This window comes from Symsagittifera roscoffensis, unplaced genomic scaffold (genome assembly GCF_963678635.1).
Source record: "Symsagittifera roscoffensis unplaced genomic scaffold, txSymRosc1.1 SCAFFOLD_343, whole genome shotgun sequence".
Classification (NCBI taxonomy): Eukaryota; Metazoa; Xenacoelomorpha; order Acoela; family Convolutidae; genus Symsagittifera; species Symsagittifera roscoffensis.
In genome coordinates, this window is record NW_026970958.1 from 38197 (window position 1) to 61101 (window position 22905).

A 22905-nucleotide genomic window follows, 5' to 3' on the forward strand; every position below is an offset into this window, starting at 1 on the left:
AATCAAAAAAGACCTTAGTTTTTTTCAGGGAACAGTGATTCCTAGAGTTATAATTAGGTTGTAAATGTCTATTGCAAGATGGATAATTCTTTAAAGGTAAGTTTTCAATTCTCGGGCAACCCAATTCATCAAGATTCACAACTTCTCGATCCAAGTACTTTGCAAGGAGTTCAGCTATCTCTTTTCCTTTGGCGTAAAATACAGCGTTAGGATTTTTCAAAAAAAAACTTTCAATAATCTGATTTAGGTTTAAATATAAATAATCTCCGCTTTCCCAGTGAATTCCGTGCAAGTATTGTGTTAACCAGTTGTACGCTTTTTGTTCAGCTTTGGGTAGTGAGTTGAAAGGGACTAGAGTTAGAAAAATAAGCGAGTCGCTATATTCAGAAGTCGTAATGACTATTTCTTTAACTATAAAGGTACTTTTTTTATAGCGAAATCCTTCCAAATCTATGACGACTGATCGTTCGCTCAACATTCTAATAACTGATAGAGTTCTGGTCTGGTTAGTTTGACGAATAAACAGAAAGTAATACCACTCAAACGACCAATCAGACTGCTGTTACACTTCCAGGGTAACATATAGCAGTAAGTGAGACCCGTGTTGTAAACTTCGTCAACAAAACCTGCAGCGTCATGTAAAATTGCATGCAGACGTAGTATTTTTGAATCTTTTAAATATTTGTCCAAGGAAGAGTCGTCTATGCCAATAAGACCTCCATATGGCCTAAGTTTAATAGCACTGGAAAAGAAAAACAAAGAACATGCAGCCAGAAAGTAATTCCGACGGTCAGAATTTTCCGGATAGGTTTTTTTCACAGTCAAATAAATCTCATGAATGATTTCCAAGTCTGTTGAGGTAACTCTACGTCCAAGGGTGCTTTAGTGTCACCCACAATCTGATAACAAATTATGTCCGCGTAGATAAACATCATTTGGGTACCAGCAGAGATATCAACAGGGTAGTCGGAGATGAGGTTTTGTGATGTGAGAGCGCTATGGATATGACTGGATTCTTTGTAGCCGATATGGTAACCAGTTCCATCTCTCAAACCTTTGAAACCTAAAATACTAGGAATTTGTGGACTTTCAAAGGTAATGCCTTCCCAATAATGCATCCACATTGAAAGATGTTTGGTAATGGGGTCGATGCTATAACTGATATTATCAAGATCAATCTTCCGATTGATTTCGTTGAATATTTTCTCAATTTCGTCATAAACACCCTTTGTTATTTCACCTTTTTCTCCATCATATGGTCTGGATATTTTTTCTTTTGCCACTTTAAGGCTTGCTTTAACTTTGTCTTTTTTGCAGTACACTAGTTTGGTATCCGTAACATTGTTGTTATGAGTAGGAAACGTTATTTCTGTCAATGCAACTCTCCAATCACCTTGTAGATCGATATTTTCGCTTAGCAGATTTTTAAAGCTCGCTAGCGAGTTGTCATTGAAAATATTCATTGAGGCTGATGACACCAGTGTAATGGTAAACGAATTTTTTTTGCTTATAAAGTTGTCAGACATTGTTTAGTTTGATCCTTCCTTTTCCAAGACCCTGATTAGTTCAGGCTCACAAAATTTACCCTCTATTGGTTCCTTATCAGCGTCGATGAGGTTATAAGTTGGTGGGTTTCTTGTTGAGATGTCAAAGATTTCAAAAACTTCGTCAGTGAATGATTGTTTGTATCCTTTTCGAAACGGAAGTTCAATTTTTGCTATTCTAACAAAATCACCAACGTAGAGCTTTGGTCGGCGTACTAGTTTCTGCGATTGTTCCACTCTTATTGAAATGAGACGTGGAACGGCCTTTTTGGTAACTTCATTCGGGGCGATTTTGGTAACGCGGTTTGTTCTCGAGTTAATTGTGTTGACAAAATCTTGAAGCTTATCGATGTATGAGTAGGTCCATTTGCCCTCCAAATACTTATAAATCAAACCCTTTAGTGATCGAATCTTCCTCTCCGCGAAAGCGGATTTTTTTCATTCTCTGTTGTATAAGTTTCGATGTCCTTTTTCTAACATGAAGTTTTGAATGACCCCTTGAACTCTGTGCCTTTATCTACCCAAACTTTTTTTGGCTGTTTTGTTTTTATCATTTGTTTGCATGCTTCCGCAGGTGAGGTGGCATACTTTGATTTCAATGGTTGTACACGTCGAAAGCGGGACATTCAATCCACTGCAACCATAAGATATTTAATGTTTTTAATGTAATCTGCAAGTTTATCAACATACGCCAGGTCAATTGACCATATTTCGTCTATGTCATGAACTATCACTTTGAGGCGTGGTATTTTGCGACGAACTGTTCGATATTTTGTATATGCTGGCTCTGTATGTAAAAAACGTTTCACTTTATTTCGTGAAATTTTTGATTCCTCTTTTAAATTCTGTACACTGCCAAACAATGCTGGACCTTTACTTGTAAATTTAGTTTTCAATATTTTTTCTTCAGCTGGTGTAATCTTGCCATTTTTTGTTTGTTTTTGTCTTCTTCTTCTCTGTCGTTGCAGAATCTGAATCGTTATCGGGCGTTTCGTACGACTCGGAGTCTTTTTCTGCTGCACCTTCTTCTCGTTTGGTTTTTTGCCGTGACCGTTCTCTTTCACCGTCTGCAACAGTCTTTCTGGTTTTGCGTCTCTCACTACTTTTTGAGGTGGCACTTCTTGACGTCGTCGACGACGACGACGAAGGTTTCTTCTCGGGAGAAAGGAGGAGGAGGGCTGTAGATTTTGAAGGGGAATTTGTGGAACCTCTGCTTCTTTGCTTCTGTTGAGCTTGTTCCGTATTCGTTGACTGAACCTCGACTTTAGCATACTTGTTCATAACCAACCGTTCATCAAGTTTGAGTGACCTCAAAATCAGTATAAAAGCAGGGTTGTAAAGTTTTTTAGTTTGTTGTTGTATATCATACAGAAAAACTGATGCTTTAAGAACTGTTGGCACTTTATCAACGTAAATTTCTTCATTATCTTTATTTATTTTGACTCTCTCTGACTTTTTAATAACTTCAAGAACTTTTTTTGCTCGCTTAAGTTTGTGTTCGTCCATGAGCTGTAATTGTAACAGGATACGTTTTTTAGATAATGCCTCACTAAGCTCAACACTTGTTTCCATCTCGTTACCTTCATCATCATCATCATCATCATCATCATCGTCTTGAGAAGTGAGAGGGAGAGCTTGTTTTTGTGGATTGTTTTCTGCTTTGGCAACAATAGGTGGTTCAGGGGTTGTGGGAATGACTGCTGGCGTATCAATAGCTGATGTTGTTGTTCTTGCTGATTCATTTAGTGGTCTCAAACGGTTCAAATATGATAGTTGCGGTTTCTTGTGTTTGATTGAGTTGTCAAGCAAAATCTGTGCTGCATGTGGTTGATCTCTGATGTAAATATGCTTTGGAATTAGAACAAATTCTTCTGCTGCCATTTCTATGCAGTCAAATATTTGAAGCAAAAATAAAGTATTTGTCTGATTAGATAAAATCCTTGTTTGCTCAGTATAATAGCTCGTTTTTTTTCCGGACTCGTTTTTAGATTGATTAAAATTTTGTATGCTGTTTCGAATTTATTGAGGTTTGGGATACTGACAGGCCCATTACCGTTGACTACTTTGAGCAAGCATTCACAAACAACTGATATGATTTGACTATTTGATGTTTTTTTTTCTAATGAAGCCTCGTAGTTGAGTTGGGTTCAACTGTACCATGTGCTGCAGAATAAATAATTTTTTCGCGTTCATTTGTGATGGGTGTCACTTCTGCTTTATCTAAAGGTAAATAGAAAATTGACGGACCAGGTGGTATTATGTTTGAACAGTATCTGAGACAGTCTGATGTTCGGGGATCTAAATCTATTAATGGATGTCCGAAGCTGTCCTTTGTAGCCAGTTCATACGATTGACGTAAGAATTTAGGTGCATTTAGTTGCCTTCCGAGGTGATCAAGTTGCTGAATATCACGAGGTGATTTGAATAAAATGATGTGAGATGTGTTCAAATCAATAGCTCGGGACCATCGGCTTTGTTTGAATAAATTATGTTTAACATAAATAACATCTAAGCCCCTGTGTCTTCCTGCTGTTGCTAATTTAACGAATTCTTTGTCATTGTATATTTCTTCGCATGAGTCATCAAACACCAACAGAATGTTTTCAATGTTTCTCAAACGATCGAATCAGTCAAATTTTACAAATTCAATATGAATTCTGCGAGCGTTTAACTCGTCCATAAGTACAGGTTGAATATCTTTGTAAAAAAATAACACTCTTTCAAATTTGGGATAAAATGATCTTCCTGTCAATACCTTGAAAATCAACTCTGTTTTTCCCGATCCTGACGGTCCTACAACTGCCATAAACAGTCTTGTCGACGTATCAATTATTTTTATTCATATCCTTGGGTTTGGTAGCACGTACCCAACTAAACCAGACAATATTGAAAACCAAACTGACGTTTCTTCACAGCTTATTTGCGTCCAAGAAAATTTATAGATGCAAAAAGTGAGTAAAATGAAAATTAAAATCATTTGAGACATAAAAACTACTTCTGATCTGGGGACTGTAACATCATTACAAAACTTCAAAGATTTTTGTTCAGTGTTTGTTTGATCATAAGCAAAATTGGTAACTATAGTAGCATCAGGCTCATTAATAGCTAATTCAGACATTCAGTTGTTCGATTTATATTTCTCTCTCTAACTGGTTCTTTCTAACTCTTCTTTATCTATATAAATGTGTTCTTGTCATAAAATATGTATTATCTATACTTCAGAACAATAAAAAATCTCGTATCGAGTATAACTTTTAGAGTCATTAGTTATGTCATTGTCATTGTCAAGCAGCATTTCCACAACATAATTGGCTGGCACATATTCAGTTTTTGCATGAAATACAACTTTCTTTACAGAGTTCTCTTTTACTAGTTTCTGAACTTCCTCAGGTAGGTCACTGCTTTGAAGATCCATTTGAACTCCGGGTTGACGTTTGGGCACTAAGACTAGCCTGGGAAGACATACTCCTCGTTTGTTGGCCAACATTTTGACTAAACTTGTTTGTGTCGTTGAAAATAGATGAATCGGTCAATCACTGGGGAAAAATTTCTTAAAATAGTCATTTCGTCTCCTGAGAGAGTAATTTGTCCTTTCCGCTGCACAACTTGACCTCGGCAATTGATTTGTTCTGTTCTGGTCAAAGTTATTTTGATATCACTCTCTGGTGTCATCCAAGCCAAGAACACTAAATTTGGAGATAGGTACGTCTCCGCTTTTGCTAGTCTTTCGTTGTTGCTCATTTATCAGCCAATCAAAAAAGACCTTCGTTTTTTTAGGGAATAGTGATTCCTAGAGTTATAATTAGGTTGTAAATGTCTATTGCAAGATGGATAATTCTTTAAATGTAAGTTTTCAATTCTCGGGCAACCCAATTCATCAAGATTCACAACTTCTCGATACAAGTACTTTGCAAGGAGTTCAGCCATCTCTTTTCCTTTGGCGTAAAATACAGCGTTAGGATTTTTCAAAACAAAACTTTCAATAATCTGATTTAGGTTTAAATATAAATAATCTCCGCTTTCCCAGTGAATTCCGTGCAAGTATTGTGTTAACCAGTTGTACGCTTTTTGTTCAGCTTTGGGTAGTGAGTTGAAAGGGACTGGAGGTAGAAAAATAAGAGTCGCTATATTCAGAAGTCGTAATGACTATTTCTTTAACTATAAAGGTACTTTTTTATAGTGAAATCCTTCCAAATCTATGACGACTGATCGTTCGCTCAACATTCTAATAACTGATAGAGTTCTGGTCTGGTTAGTTTGACGAAAAAACAGAAAGTAATACCACTCAAATGACCAATCAGACTGCTGTTACACTTCCAGGGTAACATATAGCAGTAAATGAGACCCGTGTTGTAAACTTCGTCAACAAAACCTGCAGCGTCATGTAAAATTGCATGCAGACGTAGTATTTTTGAATCTTTTAAATATTTGTCCAAGGAAGAGTCGTCTATGCCAATAAGACCTCCATATGGCCTAAGTTTAATAGCTACGTCATAATTTAAATCGTTTTCACTGGAAAAGAAAAACAAAAAACATGCAGCCAGAAAGTAATTCCGACGGTCAGAATTTTCCGGATAGGTTTTTTTCACAGTCAAATAAATCTCATGAATGATTTCCAAGTCTGTTGAGGTAACTCTACGTTTTTCCAATTTCATTTTTTTCCAACACTCTTTGAGCCTGCTGAATTTCAAAACAGTGGAAATAAAAGTAACCGTTTAGATGCCAACAGCTGATACCTACAACTCGGTGATATACATTGAATTAGACCATCAGCCTTTTTCATATATTTTTAACATTTTAGTAAACATTAATTTTCAGTATGCGCTTTATTTTTGTTACAATCAGCTTAGTGACAAAGTCAAACAAGAAGTCAAATCTAGACAATTTCAAGAGTATTATTCGACAAATCAAATGTTTTTACCAGTTTTTGTTTCCAAATCAAACTCAAAATTTCTAAACTGGTTGAAAATAACACGCAGCTAAAAGTACAATTTATTCTGTCTGTGTTTTCGTGATAAGCGTATTTTAAACTCGGGGAAAATTTAGGAAACATTTAGCACAATTATCACCTTCCGAAACCTGCTGTTCCAAAAATTTTTATTTGATGAACAATTTCATGTGATTTAAAATGTTAATTTGCTTGTTTTAGATGCCATCATACATCGAAACTGTAAAAATCCCTTTCGGGGGACTAGTGCTCATAAACATTCCTGTTGAAGAAATTCACGTCAGATATAAGGCTGGGCCCGATCCTGAGGTGCTAGTGGTGAAGGAGCTGTGGGTCAAACCGCGTCAGTGGGCTTAGGGGAAACCCCTTCCCCGGACTTTCGTCCCTGGGTCGCCCGAGTGGGAACTCCTCTCTGAGCAACTCAGGGACGTGGTCACCCTCGGGGGTTGGATTGCCTACAGGGCTTCTGATCTGCTGGTGCTGATGGACAGCCCAGCAGCCTCTATTTATTCTTACCTCTTCTTATAAAGAAGAGATTTTTTTTTACCAAATTTTATTTTTTTAGCCCCCTTCCTCAACATCCCCCTTTCTTATTTTCTTTAATTTGTTTATAATGATTATTATTACCAATCCTTCGACGAACTCAACTTTCGGGTTAGTAATTCTTTATTTGTTCAAATAGATCATTCATTTTTGCCTAAATAGAGGTGGCGGCCGCCGCACTTGACGAATTTTCCTTTCTTCGAGATTCAGCAATAAAACATGCATTTTTGAAGGAAATCGTTCACCGCAGCCAACAGTTAAGCTACGCTGCCAAAATATTGGCTTTCCTATATACCATATAGTTTGGTTGCATATAATAGGTATATAACGTCATTGTACATGTAAACAAGCCAATACCCCCAAACTTCAGAAGGGAAAACATGCACCAACCAAAACCTAATTCCTTTCCCGTTTCCATAAAGTGGCTGGAAAATTATCAATTTTAACCCCCCTTAAAACATGCGTGCCCGAAAAAGTAGAGGCTTTAACCCCTATGGGGGTTAAAAGTGGTAAGTACAACGGCACACCGAATTTTTTGGGGGGGGGGGGTTAAAAGTGGTCATTTTCCTAGCCACTTTTACTATACTACTGATTTCACAAACAGATTTCAAAAAAGTTGTCTCAATGTTTTAGTGAAAAAAGTTTTTGAAATTGTGGTTAACTTCTTACATTTTTTTTCGGAGCACAGCCACTGGCAACCCTTTTTAAAAAAGGGGGCTAAACTCATAGAGTAGAGAACTGTTTCAGAATTTTTGTTTCTTTTCTTCTAGAATGCCGAGCATCTTTACCCATCGCATTGAAGTCAGTCGACGATGAGAGTGATGTTAAGTGTGACACTTGGAACGATGCAGAATCACTGATTGACTACTCGGGGTGTGTCAGCGAACTTGAAAAGTGGTACCCTTGTCCTAACAGGGATGTGCTTCACTTTCAGTCATTTTCTGTACTGCAAACTTTGTTCCACCGAGAATGAAGCTTTTTCAGTGCGTTTTGAAACTTACACAATCGTTTTTGTGATTTCTTCTATCAACTGAAGCAGCATATTTAACTTTTTGCGAAAAAGATTGTTGCCATTCTAGTGGTTGCTCTGATTTCCGAAAAGATGAAGGACCATTTATGCTTTAGCTGGTTGTTTTTTTTCAGCCAATTTTCGATTTTTCTAACCTAGTGTTTTTGACGTAAAATTTTAAATACCCTTAAGGCGAGTCAAGTGGCTTTATTGTTAGGTTAGGCGACGATTCGTCCAACTCGCTCTATTCCAATTTACCTTATGTCTATTCACACTGGGCCACTCTGCCCTACGTCCCAATTTCACCTATTTCATTTTTCCCTACACTCGTGTTATACTTCTAGTTTGAAGTCTTGCATAGAACGAATCCGATTAGACGCTTAAAACATGCCATCGTACTTCATAGGAGTATGGGATGACAATGAGGAAAAACACGAAAAAAATTCCTTTTTCAATTTTTTCATCAGTTTTGCAAACAAGAACTTTTATTTGGTAGTAGTGGGTCAAACTTCGGGGTTTCGAAGTCGAAATTTGTCTCGCAAACAAACTACTAGCCACTGAATAAAAAACTCTCAAAACGTTTTTTAAATGCCTAATTTTTCACTTTTTCAGGTTTTTTGGAAGGATAACCTTGTTAGAAATATTCAGCGTTCCTAGCAGGGCAAAAAACTTATTTTGCTTTTTTAATATTACAAATATGAGGATTCTTAAGCTTCTCACCCTGCGTTTTCCAACCCCATTTTCTTAACCCCTCTCATATAACACCACAATTAGATAACCCCACTATAATTTAACACCTACCTTATACCAATTGTTAGAACCAGAGTGAAACTTAATTGAAAAAGATTCGGAACCACAAAGTCGGAAAACAACAGAGCTTTATTTGCAAAAACGTTTGCAAACAAAACGAAATAACATGTATGCTGCTATATGCGGTTTAGACTTGAACATTTGAAAAGAAAAGACCTTGCCAATAGACTAGACTTTGATGTGAACTTGAACTAATCCGATTAACATGAATAAAAGTAGTAATCGATAATGATAAAACTTTTCCAAAAAAGAACCTGATCCTGAAAATGTTCTCGATCATAGAAGATTAATTGGTCGAACTTATCTGAAATATAGAGGGAAAACTGGTTGTGACCAAAAGCTGAACTAATCTAAGTTATGTTCAAAGCCAATAATTTTAACAAAAACGTAACCAATTTATCGAACCATCTAAAATTTGTCAAATTTTTTTTGAATTGACGTCCTATTAAGCATTGTCTAAAGAGAATGCCAACCTCTTTTCCTAGTCTAGCATCCCACCAAAAGAGCGATCCCTCAGGGATTAAACTGCTAGAGACACCATTTTTTAAATGCGGCAGAAGACTGTGCGTTCTTTGCATCTCCGGAAGGCTGCATGAAAACGTTTTTTCTCAAAAAAATTGACAAAAAAAATCATCAAAACGATTATACAGAGAACAAATGAAAATTTTTTCGCTTAAAATCGCCAGAGCGCGAAAGATATGAAAATCAATTTTCACTTCGTAGAAATTCATATGATTCTGTTTCTTTTGTTACAGGCCCATTTTTTTTATTTTTTGTAAATTGGTTACCACTGTAGGCGTAAAAGAAATTGAGTATTTGAAGCGATGCGTTTTGTTGGAAGTTTGCAATTACTTTTCATATACTGGGATGCGAACCACTGAAAATTGACTCTACGCCATATTTCCAGCACCCTACAGCGTTTGTGGTTCTGGCCGAACCAGAGGTTGCAGCACCTTTTTGATTCCAAAATGAGAAAAGGAATAGGACTGCTCGATTCGAGATGAGACCTTTTATGTAATAACAACCAAAATAAAAGCAGTGCTTGTCAATTTTTGCAATTTTTCCGACTATTTTTTGGTGCAATGGCATACTATTTGAACTTTTTTGTAAATTTTATCGTACGACGCTCATATTTTTTCTTCTGATTCAGAAGCCAGGGAATAATACATTTAAGTGCTAATTCAAACCTGTGGTTTAAGTTTTACTCCAATTTCAATTCAATATCAGCAATTTTTAAATTTTTTTTCTGAGATAGAAGAAAAAGTTGCAGACAACTTGAAAAGATGAAAAAAAAACATCCAGACACATTTGGATTCTGCGAAGCGGCCTGCTCATAATTGTTTCAAGTCTTCTGTCAGGATTTACATTTTTAGGGCATCTAAGTAATGTTAGTTTCTTCCGTTTTTTCTGTAAGAAAGCTTAAATGCAAGTAGGGGCTATCCCTGAAAGACTAGTATCTATAGAGTAAGTTGATAAAATGTTTTAGCAGTGACTTTGAAAGTTCCGTTAGCCAACTGAAATGATGATTTTTTGAGCACACGAAGCATTTCCCTGTCGAAAATAAAATAATATTTTCTTGATTATTTTGTTCATTGCAAATGTTACGAAGTTTTCAAATAGCTTGGGTAGTTGTAAATTGCTGGTTGCCGGGGACAATGCTTTTACTAATTTCCCCATTGCTTGTGCATGCGTTGTGCAGTTCGAACTAAGATTTCTTTGGTTGTTTGCGCATATTGAGTCAGAATATCTCCTGTTATGGGCTGAATTGCAGTGGCGACTGCAACCATCGTGGTATTAGTCTCGTTCAGATCCTTGCTGTTTTTTGAAACTATTCGAGCATCAGGTTTTCCAGCAGAAGTTTCATGTTTATGCTCACTTATCGTTTCAGTACACTTTTCACGGCATTTAAGAGTTTGATACTTTGAGCAATTCCAGTTCGCAGTGGTTTTGTTTTTACATTTAGACAAGTGAAAAAATCCTAATTTGAACACAGAGATCTAACAGAGTTTTGCAAAACTTGCGATGCAACTTTATAGTAAGAAAGACACAAAAAACATGACAAAGTTGTTGCATTTGTTTTTTTATATTTTTATCATCAAAAACAGCCGACCTCCAACATAGTTTTCAGGCCTACCTGCTATTCCGAGGACACGTTTTTGAATTATTGGAAAATTGTGCTGGTAGACTACAATGATGAAAGTACCAAACTTCACTAAATCTGATTTACTTTTCAAATCGGTTAATGAAAAACTTATAAATACCAATAAACAATATTCAGTTTTTCAAAAGCCAAAAACAAGAATAGGAAATCAACAAATGTGCTCTGAAAAAAATATAAAACTGTTCTAAAAAACACAACACTATTGAAAATGAGATTTTTGCAAAAAGTTTCGAAAACCAACTTCGAAACGATTTAAAAATTTAAAGCTTTTTAGCGAGTTCAACAAAAAAATAGATCAGAGATAAAACGAATGCAACAAGAACACATGAATTAGACACGGTTTTTGAAAAGCAATTGATTTTGAACAACAATGAAGCCAAAAAAACGCTTAGAGAAGTCCGATTAGAACTTCATTGGCTTCATTGATTTTGAACAACAATGAAGCCAAAAAAAAACGCTTCAAAAAAGTCCGATTAGAGAAGACAAACAAGTTGACTGAAAAACGGTTTACGAAAAAATCATCGAGAAACTATTAAAACATTTGTTAAAAAATTATGCCATAAAACTGTTTTTTACAATAATGCAGCCCAAAAACTGGTTCAAATTAACTAAATGTGAGAAAAAGTTAATACAATAATGCGAACAAAAACAGGAATAAAAAGAAATTAGTCTTGCTATTCTGAACAAAATTATCAAAAATTTTGATATTGAACATCTATAATCAATTACAATTGAAGCTTGCTGGTATCCAGTTTTTAAAACAACAGCGCTCGACGGTTTCGAGCGCGAAATAATGTGGCACTTCAAAATGCGTTGGTGATAATCACATGAACTAGAAACGTACTCAAATGCTTAGCTTAGTTTTCAAAGCAAGGTTGTAAGTTCCGAAGCACATCCCTTATTAGAGCCGGAACTGATGCTTGGTGGGCACACGAGGAAGTTCGAAACGGAATGAACGGCTGGCAATACGATTTGTGCTGCGGAAATTCCGATTTGGAAGTGAGTGAAAAACTTGATTCGATTGGTTTTTGCAAAAAAGACCTATGTGAATTCAAAGGCACTCGAGATAAAAAGCCTGGATTTTGCATTCGATCACCTCGACTAGCTTGTACAGCTACAACTAGAGTTGAACTAAATGGAATTATGGAAAGCCGCGAGGAATCGATTATGGTTTCAAATCAGTGTTGTTACAATGGAACAACCGACGAATTAATAGAAAGTTCAAATTCTGCGGGTTGTATGCAACGAGAAGTTGGTTCAATTGACAATATGATTCGGCATTACACAAGCTACCTGAAACCATTTTACGAGTGTTGTCGTCAATCGCCTCAATTCAAATGCGATAACATATTCAAAAAACACCGCCCGACTATCATCGGCGAGTACTGGCCTCGTAACATCCTCATAAACAGAGGAGACCCCCACTTGCAGACAGTGGACGGAGTCAGCTACCCCTTCATGGGGCTGGGCGTCTACAGGATGCTTATCACTGATGATTCACCTTCAAAATTCAGCCACAAGGTTGTCGTTTAATTCCTCCTTGAAAATAAATTCAACACTGCATAACAAGAAATTGGATTTTCAATCGAAGATGAAGGCTTTTTTAAAATTAGAAGTAATTTCCGTCCAAACTTATATGAGACTAACTTGTGATATTATATCTCGTTGTACAAATTTCGAGCTTTGCATTTCGGTACGCTTTTTAAAATTTTAAAGAAGGTTAAAAAGTTTCCTTTAGTTTCGTTTTTTTTTCGATGTTTTAAGAATGACTGCGCATCTAATACCCAGCCATTTTTCTAATAGTTTTCTGGGATCTTGTCAGCTATATTATAAAAGGGGGCTTCGCAATAACGTACAAAAATCAAATATGCCTAGCCGTTGAATTAGTATTTTATAGGAGTGGCATTTCGTTACAAGGTACCATAGGGGGAAGGGGAATAATTAAGGAGATCCGTTTTCTGTATCTTGCTAGGTCTGCAAGGGGGACTCAGCTGCTCGACATAGCACTGACAGGAAACGTTTCCATTTCGGAAGCATTTGTCCAGTTCGAATCACAAATCAAAGCTGCCCACTTTTGGAACGAAGTCTTTAGACTAACCGAGAAGAACTTCTTCATCAAAACAGCGCAGCCAGCGGACGAATCCGATGACCTGACCGAAAAATGGACATTTGCTGTGTCTATGTGTGTCATGACGCTGTTTCTACTGCTTCTTCTGGTCATGGTTTTCAGGAAGTGTCTCGATAATGGATGGTTAATTTTTACAAGAGGAGTCAAGGTCGACGTTGTGGTTAACCAGAATCAGGAGGGTGAGGATCATTTTCCTCATCAAGAAGTACGAGCCCTCTTTTGGATTGACGAAAGAGATGAAACTCCATACCTTAGATGAAATAAGAGAATAACTATCGAAGCTAAGAGAATAACTATATACATTTCTGAATCAAGCTAAATTTTTTTTTTAAAAAAGCCAAAACCTGAGTTGATTGATTCAATGCAAGTCTTTTGTTAGAAGAAATTGAGCCGATTTCTCTCGATAATTTTATAGGACTTATTTTACTGTAATAGAAGTTGTATTGAGTCGCTCACAATTCCAAAAAAAATAGGTTAAAAATAAAATTAACTTGAAAAAATTGTTATGAAATGACATCTGTTCGCCACCTTTGAAGACTTTAAAGCTTGCAAGGATTATAGTTGCTTAGTTTTCTATAATTCAATTCAATTTTTTTTATACTTTTTATATAAAATGGCGAAGTAAGATAGAGTTAGAGGTTGGTTTTCTCACACATCTCGATTCTGAATCACTTTTTACAGGGGTGAACATATGGACACGGAAGGGCATACGTCCTCCCTTGTGAATTTGAAAACCTTAACTGATCGACGCAGAACTCTTCATTGAGAAGTTTTTGGAGGACGAGGGAAACTGATAGAACCTTTGTGCAAAAATCACATTTATTCAGAATAATTTGAGCCCTAAGTACATCTTACTATCTGAATTGGATTTGAAATGGATGCAAACTATAAACCTTTGATAGTTTAAACACAAAATAAGTCAAGTTTATCCTTAAAGTGGTACCCTTGTCCTAACAGGGATGTGCTTCACTTTCAGTCATTTTCTGTACTGCAAACTTTGTTCCACCGAGATTGAAGCTTTTTCAGTGCGTTTTGAAACTTACACAATCGTTTTTGCGTATTCTTCTATCAACTGAAGCAGCATATTTAACTTTTTGCGAAAAAGATTGTTGCCATTCTAGTGGTTGCTCTGATTTTTCTAGTAGGTTTTTTAGTGGTTGCTCTGATTTCCGAAAAGATGAAGGACCATTTATGCTTTAGCTGGTTGTTTTTTTTTTCAGCCAATTTTCGATTTTTCTAACCTAGTGTTTTTGACGTAAAATTTTAAATACCCTTAAGGCGAGTCATGTGGCTTTATTGTTAGGTTAGGCGACGATTCGTCCAACTCGCTCTATTCCAATTTACCTTATGTCTATTCACACTGGGCCACTCTGCCCTACGTCCCAATTTCACCTATTTCATTTTCCCCTACACTCGTGTTATACTTCTAGTTTGAAGTCTTGCATAGAACGAATCCGATTAGACGCTTAAAGCATGCCATCGTACTTCATAGGAGTATGGGATGACAATGAGGAAAAACACGAAAAAATTTCCTTTTTCAATTTTTTCATCAGTTTTTCAAACAAGAACTTTTATTTGGTAGTAGTGGGTCAAAATTCGGGGTTTCGAAGTCGAAATTTGTCTCGCAAACAAACTACTAGCCACTGAATAAAAAATTCTCAAAACGTTTTTTAAATGTCTAATTTTTCACTTTTTCAGGTTTTTTGGAAGGATAACTTTTTTAGAAATATTCAGCGTTCCTAGCAGGGCAAAAAACTTATTTTGCTTTTTTAATATTACAAATATGAGGATTCTTAAGCTTCTCACCCTGCGTTTTTCAACCCCATTTTCTTAACCCCTCTCATATAACACCACAATTAGATAACCCCACTATAATTTAACACCTACCTTATACCAATTGTTAGAACCAAAGTGAAACTTACTTGAAAAAGATTCGGAACCACAAAGTCGGAAAACAACAGAGCTTTATTTGCAAAAACGTTTGCAAACAAAACGAAATAACATGTATGCTGCTATATGCGGTTTAGATTCCCTGGCTGATATTGAATTGAGCAATTCCAAATGTCATTTTGAGTTTTTTTGGGGCCTTAACGAATTCCGAGCCTTTTTTGCATCGCTCCAAAGACGCCCGTAGAAAATATTTAGGGCTCGTTTGGCAAAAATGGCTGTCCGAAAGTAGCACCTCAAACAAAGCACGGCAGTCCTCAATTTGAAGCCTTTTTCTACTTTCAGCCAATCTACATTTTTGTTTATTTTTCAGAAGGCGTGATTGTGACCAACACTACAGACTACGCGTATCTTCACAGAGCTTTCGGAACCAGCTGGTTTGTGGATCCAGATGAGTGGCTCTTTAAACAGAGAGATATTGTCTCTTCCATCGAGAATGATATTGCCGAGGGGTCTCCATTTGAGCCGATTTATGAGCCAATTTTTACGAATGAGCAGCTGCAACTCGAAGCTTATGAGGCGAGTTACATTTCAAAAAGGAGATTATTGAAATTCCAAAAAAAATTTTTAAAAAAACTGAAATAGCCACAAGGTTGTACAGGGGCGGATTTAGGGAGGGGGGTTGTTGGGGGCAGACGCCCTTTCTCAGGGATTCGAACCCCTGCCAACCCAAAGGGTCCCCCTTTTGGTACTTTTTAAGAAATCCATTTTTGGCCGACCGACCCTAAAATTTTTCTAAAGTCGCCTTTGGCGCCAATATATACTACTTTTGAGGGGGAGCGCGCGCCAAAAAAAAACGCGTTTTTTTTGTCAACATTTTCCAAAAAGTGCCCAAAAAGTGCCCAAAGGGTCTTTTTACTGCTTTGGGAGAGCTCGGAAAATCAATCTGATCGACCTAAAAAAAAACAAAAAAAGGTCGTCAAACTTGTCGAAAATTTTTTGAAAATCCCCCCCCCTCGAGAAAATCCTAGATCCTCCCCTGAGGTTGTAGTTAAATTCCTCCTTGAAAATAAATTCAACGCTGCATAACAAGGAATTGGATTTTAAAACGAAGATGAAGGCTTTTTTTAAATTAGAATAGGACTGCTCGTTTCGAGATGAGACCTTTTATGTAATTACAACCAAAATAAAAGCAGTGCTTGTCAATTTTTGCAATTTTTCCGACTATTTTTTGGTGCAATGGCATACTATTTGAACTTTTTTGTAAATTTTATCGTACGACGCTCATATTTTTTCTTCTGATTCAGAAGCCAGGGAATAATACATTTAAGTGCTAATTCAAACCTGTGGTTTAAGTTTTACTCCAATTTCAGTTCAATATCAGCAATTTTTAAATATTTTTTCTGAGATAGAAGAAAAAGTTCCAGACAACTTGAAAAGATGAAAAAAAACATCCAGACACATTTGGATTCTGCGAAGCGGCCTGCTCATAATTGTTTCAAGTCTTCTGTCAGGATTTACATTTTTAGGGCATCTAAGTAATGTTAGTTTCTTCCGTTTTTTTTTAAGAAAGCTTAAATGCAAGTAGGGGCTATCCCTGAAAGACTAGTATCTATAGAGTAAGTTGTTAAAAATTTTTAGCAGTGACTTTGAAAGTTCCGTTAGCCAACTGAAATGATGATTTTTTGAGCACACGAAGCATTTCCCGGTCGAAAAATAAAATAATTTTTTCTTGATTTTTTTGTTCATTGCAAATGTTACGAAGTTTTCAAATAGCTTGGGTAGTTGTAAATTGCTGGTTGCCGGGGACAATGCTTTTACTAATTTTCCCATTGCTTGTGCATGCGTTGTGCAGTTCGAACTAAGATTTCTTTAGTTGTTTGCGCATATTGATTGAGAATATCTCCTGTTATGGGCTGAATTGAGGTGTGGCGACTGCAACCATCGTGGTATTAGTCTCGTTCAGATCCTTGCTGTTTTTTGAAACTAGTCGAGCATCAGGTTTTCCCGCAGAAGTTTCATGTTTATGCTCACCTATCGTTTCAGTACACTTTTCACGGCATTTAAGAGTTTGATACTTTGAGCAATTCCAAATCGCAGTGGTTTTGTTTTTACTTTTAGACAAGTGAAAAAATCCTAATTTGAACACAGAGATGTAACAGAGTTTTGCAAAACTTGCGATGTAACTTTATAGTAAGAAAGACACAAAAAACATGACAAAGTTGTTGCAATTGCTTTTTTAATATTTTTTATCATCAAAAACAGCCGACCTCCAACATAGTTTTCAGGCCTACCTGCTATTCCGAGGACACGTTTTTGACTTATTGGAAAATTGTGCTGGTAGACTACAAGGATGAAAGTACCAAACTTCACTAAATCTGATTTACTTTTCAAATCGGTTAATGAAAGACTTATAAATACCAATAAACAATATTCAGTTTTTCAAAAGCCAAAAACAAGAATAGGAAATCAACAAATGTGCTCTGGAAAAAAATATAAAACTGTTCTAAAAACACAACACTATTGAAAATGAGAGTTTTGCAAAAAATTTCGAAAACCAACTTCGAAACGATTTAAAAATTTAAAGCTTTTTAGCGAGTTCAACAAAAAAATAGATCAGAGATAAAACGAATGGAACAAGAACACATGAATTGGACACGGTTTTTAAAAAGCAATTGATTTTGAACAACAATGAAGCCAAAAAAAACACCGTTTCACTTTTTCAAAAAAGTCCGATTAGAGAAGACAAACAGGTTGACTGAAAAACGGTTTACGAAAAAATAATCGAGAAACTATTAAAACATTTGTTAAAAAATTATGCCATAAAACTGTTTTTTACAATAATGCAGCCCAAAAACTGGTTCAAATTAACTAAATGTGAGAAAAAGTTAATACAATAATGCGAACAAAAACAGGAATAAAAAGAAATTAGTCTTGCTATTCTGAACAAAATTATCAAAAATTTTGATATTGAACATCTATAATCAATTACACTTGAAGCTTGCTGGTATCCAGTTTTTATCATCATAACACAATGAAAATACGCAAAACCGGAGGAAATAAAAAACTCTAATTGAAATAGCAAAACGAAGAACTGGAGTAGCCTTTTTGAATTCAAAAGTTTTCAAAAATTTTGAATTTATTTGTTTCTGAGTTGCTGGCAATTCGGGCTTGCTTGATTCTTCTTTCATAAACTGAAACAGTTATTGTTTAAATCAAAAGGGGCTAAAAATATTGGATGCATATTTCTAATTGTTGTCGAGGAACTTTGCAAAGTTTTGAAAAAAATGCAAAAACACCTAAACACAATTACGTACACCAGAAAAAAATGATTAAAACAGCTGATTAAACAAATAAAAGCATAAAAAGATAAAATCAAAGCTATTTACAAACAAAAATTTCAAAAAAAAATCAAATATAAATTTTTTTTTCCTTTTAAGGTTTTCACTTTTATCAGGAAGGGTGTGAGAAAATGATTTTGATTTGTCTAAAACAGTTTGTGAGACTTCGATCATTCTTATGAAAACCAATAACAAGTAATTGAAAAAGAATCCTTCAGAAAATGAGCCGACGGAAACAAAGCCGACAATCAAGTGCAGAAAAAAAAGCCGAAATTTTGGCTCAAAACTTTTAACAATCACACTTATAACAATCACACCAGGCCCATTCCTAACCTAACAAGCACATAATACCTTTATTTCTACAGTAAACACGTGGAAATTCAAAGTTGTGAAAGTCGGAGTTACGGTATCATCGAGATCATACTCTACTCTTTTCCATAAACTCAATGAAAGTCATCTAATTTTTGACCGACATCATCGAAAAACAACAGCGCTCGACGGTTTCGAGCGCGAAATAATGTGGCACTTCAAAATGCGTTGGTGATAATCACATGAACTAGAAACGTACTCAAATGCTTAGCTTAGTTTTCAAAGCAAGGTTGTAAGTTCCGAAGCACATCCCTTATTAGAGCCGGAACTGATGCTTGGTGGGCACACGAGGAAGTTCGAAACGGAATGAACGGCTGGCAATACGATTTGTGCTGCGGAAATTCCGATTTGGAAGTGAGTGAAAAACTTGATTCGATTGGTTTTTGCAAAAAGGACCTATGTGAATTCAAAGGCACTCGAGATAAAAAGCCTGGATTTTGCATACGATCACCTCGACTAGCTTGTACAGCTACAACTAGAGTTGAACTAAATGGAATTATGGAAAGCCGCGAGGAATCGATTATGGTTTCAAATCAGTGTTGTTACAATGGAACAACCGACGAATTAATAGAAAGTTCAAATTCTGCGGGTTGTATGCAACGAGAAGTTGGTTCAATTGACAATATGATTCGGCATTACACAAGCGACCTGAAACCATTTTACGAGTGTTGTCGTCAATCGCCTCAATTCAAATGCGATAACATATTCAAAAAACACCGCCCGACTATCATCGGCGAGTACTGGCCTCGTAACATCCTCATAAACAGAGGAGACCCCCACTTGCAGACAGTGGACGGAGTCAGCTACCCCTTCATGGGGCTGGGCGTCTACAGGATGCTTATCGCTGATGATTCACCTTCAATCGGGGGTCAGACTGAACTGCAGGCGAGCATGCGGAGGGTCGGCAACGGGACTGTGTTCAGCGGGATAGCAGTCAAACACGGAAACACTCTCCTAGAAGTCTACGTTGACAAGATTGCAAAAGTTAAATTAGTGATTAACAACTTCGAGAAGACACTGGGAGAAAGTGTCGGGGAATATATCCTGGCCAATGTTGCAGTGGAAGAGAGAGATGATTTGAAAAGTGTTCGATTTCAGTTTTTGGGGAATATGTTGATTGTGGAAGTGTATGTAATTCAGAACTTCCTCAACCTGAAGATCTCAGTTCCGCCCTCGTTCAAGTTTCAGATGAGGGGACTCCTGGGATATTACGACGGAGACCCAGACAACGATTTCCAAACCCCTGGTTGGTTACATTTTCAATTCAGTATGCGTCGAAGTACTCAAATTTTCAACTGTTAAAATACTTCAAACGAAAGTCATTATCAGTGGCGTGCGCAAGAAATTTTTTGCGGAGAGGGCAAAAACTTTTCGGGCTTTCTTTTTAAGGCCAGCCATTTTGAGTTTTTTTGAGCCTTTACGAATTCTGACCCTTTTTTGCATGGCTCCAAAGACGCCCGTAGAAAATATTTATGGCTCGTTTGGCAAAAATGGCTGTCCTAAAGTAGCACCACAAACAGAGCACGGCAGTCCTCAATTTGAAGTCTTTTTCTACTTTCAGCCAATCTACATTTTTGTTTATTTTTCAGAAGGTGTGATTGTGACCAACACTACAGACTACGCGTATCTTCACGAAGCTTTCGGAACCAGCTGGGTTGTGGATCCAGATGAGTGGCTCTTTAAACAGATGGATATTGTCTCTTCCATCGAGAATGATATTGCCGAGGGGTCTCCATTTGAGCCGATTTATGAGCAGCTTTTTACGAATGAGCAGCTGCAACTCGAAGCTAATGAGGCGAGTTACATTTAAAAAAGGAGATTATTGAAATTCCAAAAATTTTTTAAAAAACTGAACTAGCCACAAGGTTGTAGTTAAATTCCTCCCTGAAAATAAATTCAACACTTTATAACAAAGAATTGGATTTTTAATCGAAGATGAAGGCTTTTTTAAAATTAGAAGTAATTTCTGGTCTAAGTGCTCAGTTGCGTGGCCTTATCGATTTAATCCTTCCTATTGAGAGCTTATCAAATTAATCCGGTCATTAACTAGTGTGGCAATAGCCTGCACAATTTTGGGACAATTTTGTCTGGGAACCAAATGTCTGGGACACTTTTCGCATTTTGGACTGTTTTTGCCGGGACATAAATGTCTGGAACACAAGTGTCCTGACACGAACTCGTTGTACAAATTTCGAGCTTTGCAACTCGGTACGCTTTTTAAAATTTGAAAGAAGGTTAAAAAGTTTCCTTTAGTTCCGTTTTTTTTGATGTTATAAGAATGAATGCGCATCTCATACCCAGCCATTTTTCTTATAGTTTTCTGGGATTTTGTCAGCTATATTATAAAAGGGGGCTTCGCAACAATGTACAAAATTCAAATATGATTAGCCGTTGAATTAGTATTTAATAGGAGTGACATTTCGTTACAAGGTACCCCATAAGGGGGAGGAGAGTAATTAAGGAGATCCGTTTTCTGTATCTTGCTAGGTCTGCAAGGGGGACTCAGCTTGTCTGCTCGACATAGCACTGACAGGAAACATTTCCATTTCGGAAGCATTTGTCCAGTTCGAATCACAAATCAAAGCTGCCCACTTTTGGAACGAAGTCTTCAGACTAACCGAGATGAACTTCTTCATCAAAACAGCGCAGCCAGCGGACGAATCCGATGACCTGACCGAACAATGGACATTTGCTGTGTCTATGTGTGTCATGACGCTGTTTCTACTGCTTCTTCTGGTCATGGTTGTCAGGAAGTGTCTCGATAATGGATGGTTAATTTTTACAAGAGGAGTCAAGGTCGACGTTGTGGTTGACCAGAATCAAGAGGGTGAGGATCATTTTCCTCATCAAGAAATACGAGACCTCTTTTGGATTGACGAAAGAGATGAAACTCCATACCTTAGATGAAATAAGAGAATAACTATCAAAGCTAAGAGAATAACTATATACATTTCTGAATCAAACTACATTTCTCTTTTAAAAAAGCCAAAACCTGAGTTGATTGATTCGGTTTCTCTCGATAATTTTCAGGAATTATTTACTGTATTAGAAATTGGATTGAGTCGCTCACAATTCCAAAAGAAACACAGGTTAAAAACAAAACTAATTTGAAAAAATTGTTATGAAATGACATCTGTTCACCACCTTTGACAACTTTAAAGCTTGTAATGATTATAGTAGCTTAGTTTTCAATAATTCAATTCAATTTTATATTTATACTTTTTATATAAAGTGGCGAAGTAAGATAGAGTTAGAGGTGTGGTTTTCTCACACATCTCGATTCTGAATCACTTTTTACAGGGGTGAACATATGGACACGGAGGGGCATACGTCCTCCCTTGTGAATTTGAAAACCTTAACTGATCGACGCAGAACTCTTCATTGAGACGTTTTTGGAGGACGAGGGAAACGTCTCTGATATGCTAAAGAAATATGATATGTTCAAGTTATGATGCTCAAGAAAACAGATTCATCGACAGTGTTGAAAAAATGAACTCATTCAATCAAGTGACATCTTCAACCGCAAGCTTTGTTGCATTAGAATCGCTCTAAGCTTTTGATACGTAAAGATTTCGGCGGGGAGCAAACTAAATTATGATAATTTATTATCAACACTTTTGAAAACGTTTGAGTCCATTTTTATAAAAGGTTCAAAAAACTTGTTTTCTCTACCATTACTGATGACTCACTCTGTCCCTGTGGTTTCACTTGAAAAGTATAAATTGTAACTTTAGTTTGGATGAGTTCGTTTTAGATTTCAGTCGGATTGTACCCAGGTTTGTTCCAGACAGTAATAGCATACCTCGTGCACGGTTGAAGGATGCATGTTTTGGATGCTGTTGGCGTATAATGTTTTTGAAGCAGCTCAAATCCAACTAAAGGTTTTTTTTGGGATTTTTTAACATGAAAACTTCTAATAATTGTCTGTGATATCCAATTTCATGTGAAGACTGTCTTGATTGGGGAAAATGGTTGAGAAAGAAAAAAAATTTAACACAAAACAATGAAACACAACTGAAGTAAGTAATGCAACATTCGCCAACGTTTTTTAAAGACTCTTGTTTTATATCGTCAATTGCCACGGACTTGGTACTAAAACAAAATTCCTATTTTTGAACCTTAATGAGTTCTTTGTCAACCCATTTTTTCAATATTGAGTTGAAAG

At 36.5% G+C, this 22905-nt stretch overlaps 1 protein-coding gene across 1 annotated transcript in view; it reads left to right on the forward strand.

Annotated features, from left to right (window-relative positions):
- LOC134856077 (uncharacterized) overlaps positions 1–21848 on the forward strand; it is a 38289-nt gene extending 16441 nt beyond the window's left edge. The window contains exons 4-9 of the mRNA XM_063872446.1: positions 7806–7968; positions 12988–13322; positions 15404–15609; positions 18966–19986; positions 20330–20535; positions 21228–21848. Of these exons, the coding sequence (XP_063728516.1) occupies positions 7806–7968; positions 12988–13322; positions 15404–15609; positions 18966–19986; positions 20330–20535; positions 21228–21647 (2351 nt within the window). The 3' untranslated portion in view covers positions 21648–21848. The remainder of the gene's footprint in view (positions 1–7805; positions 7969–12987; positions 13323–15403; positions 15610–18965; positions 19987–20329; positions 20536–21227) is intronic.
- Positions 21849–22905: the final 1057 nt, after the last annotated feature.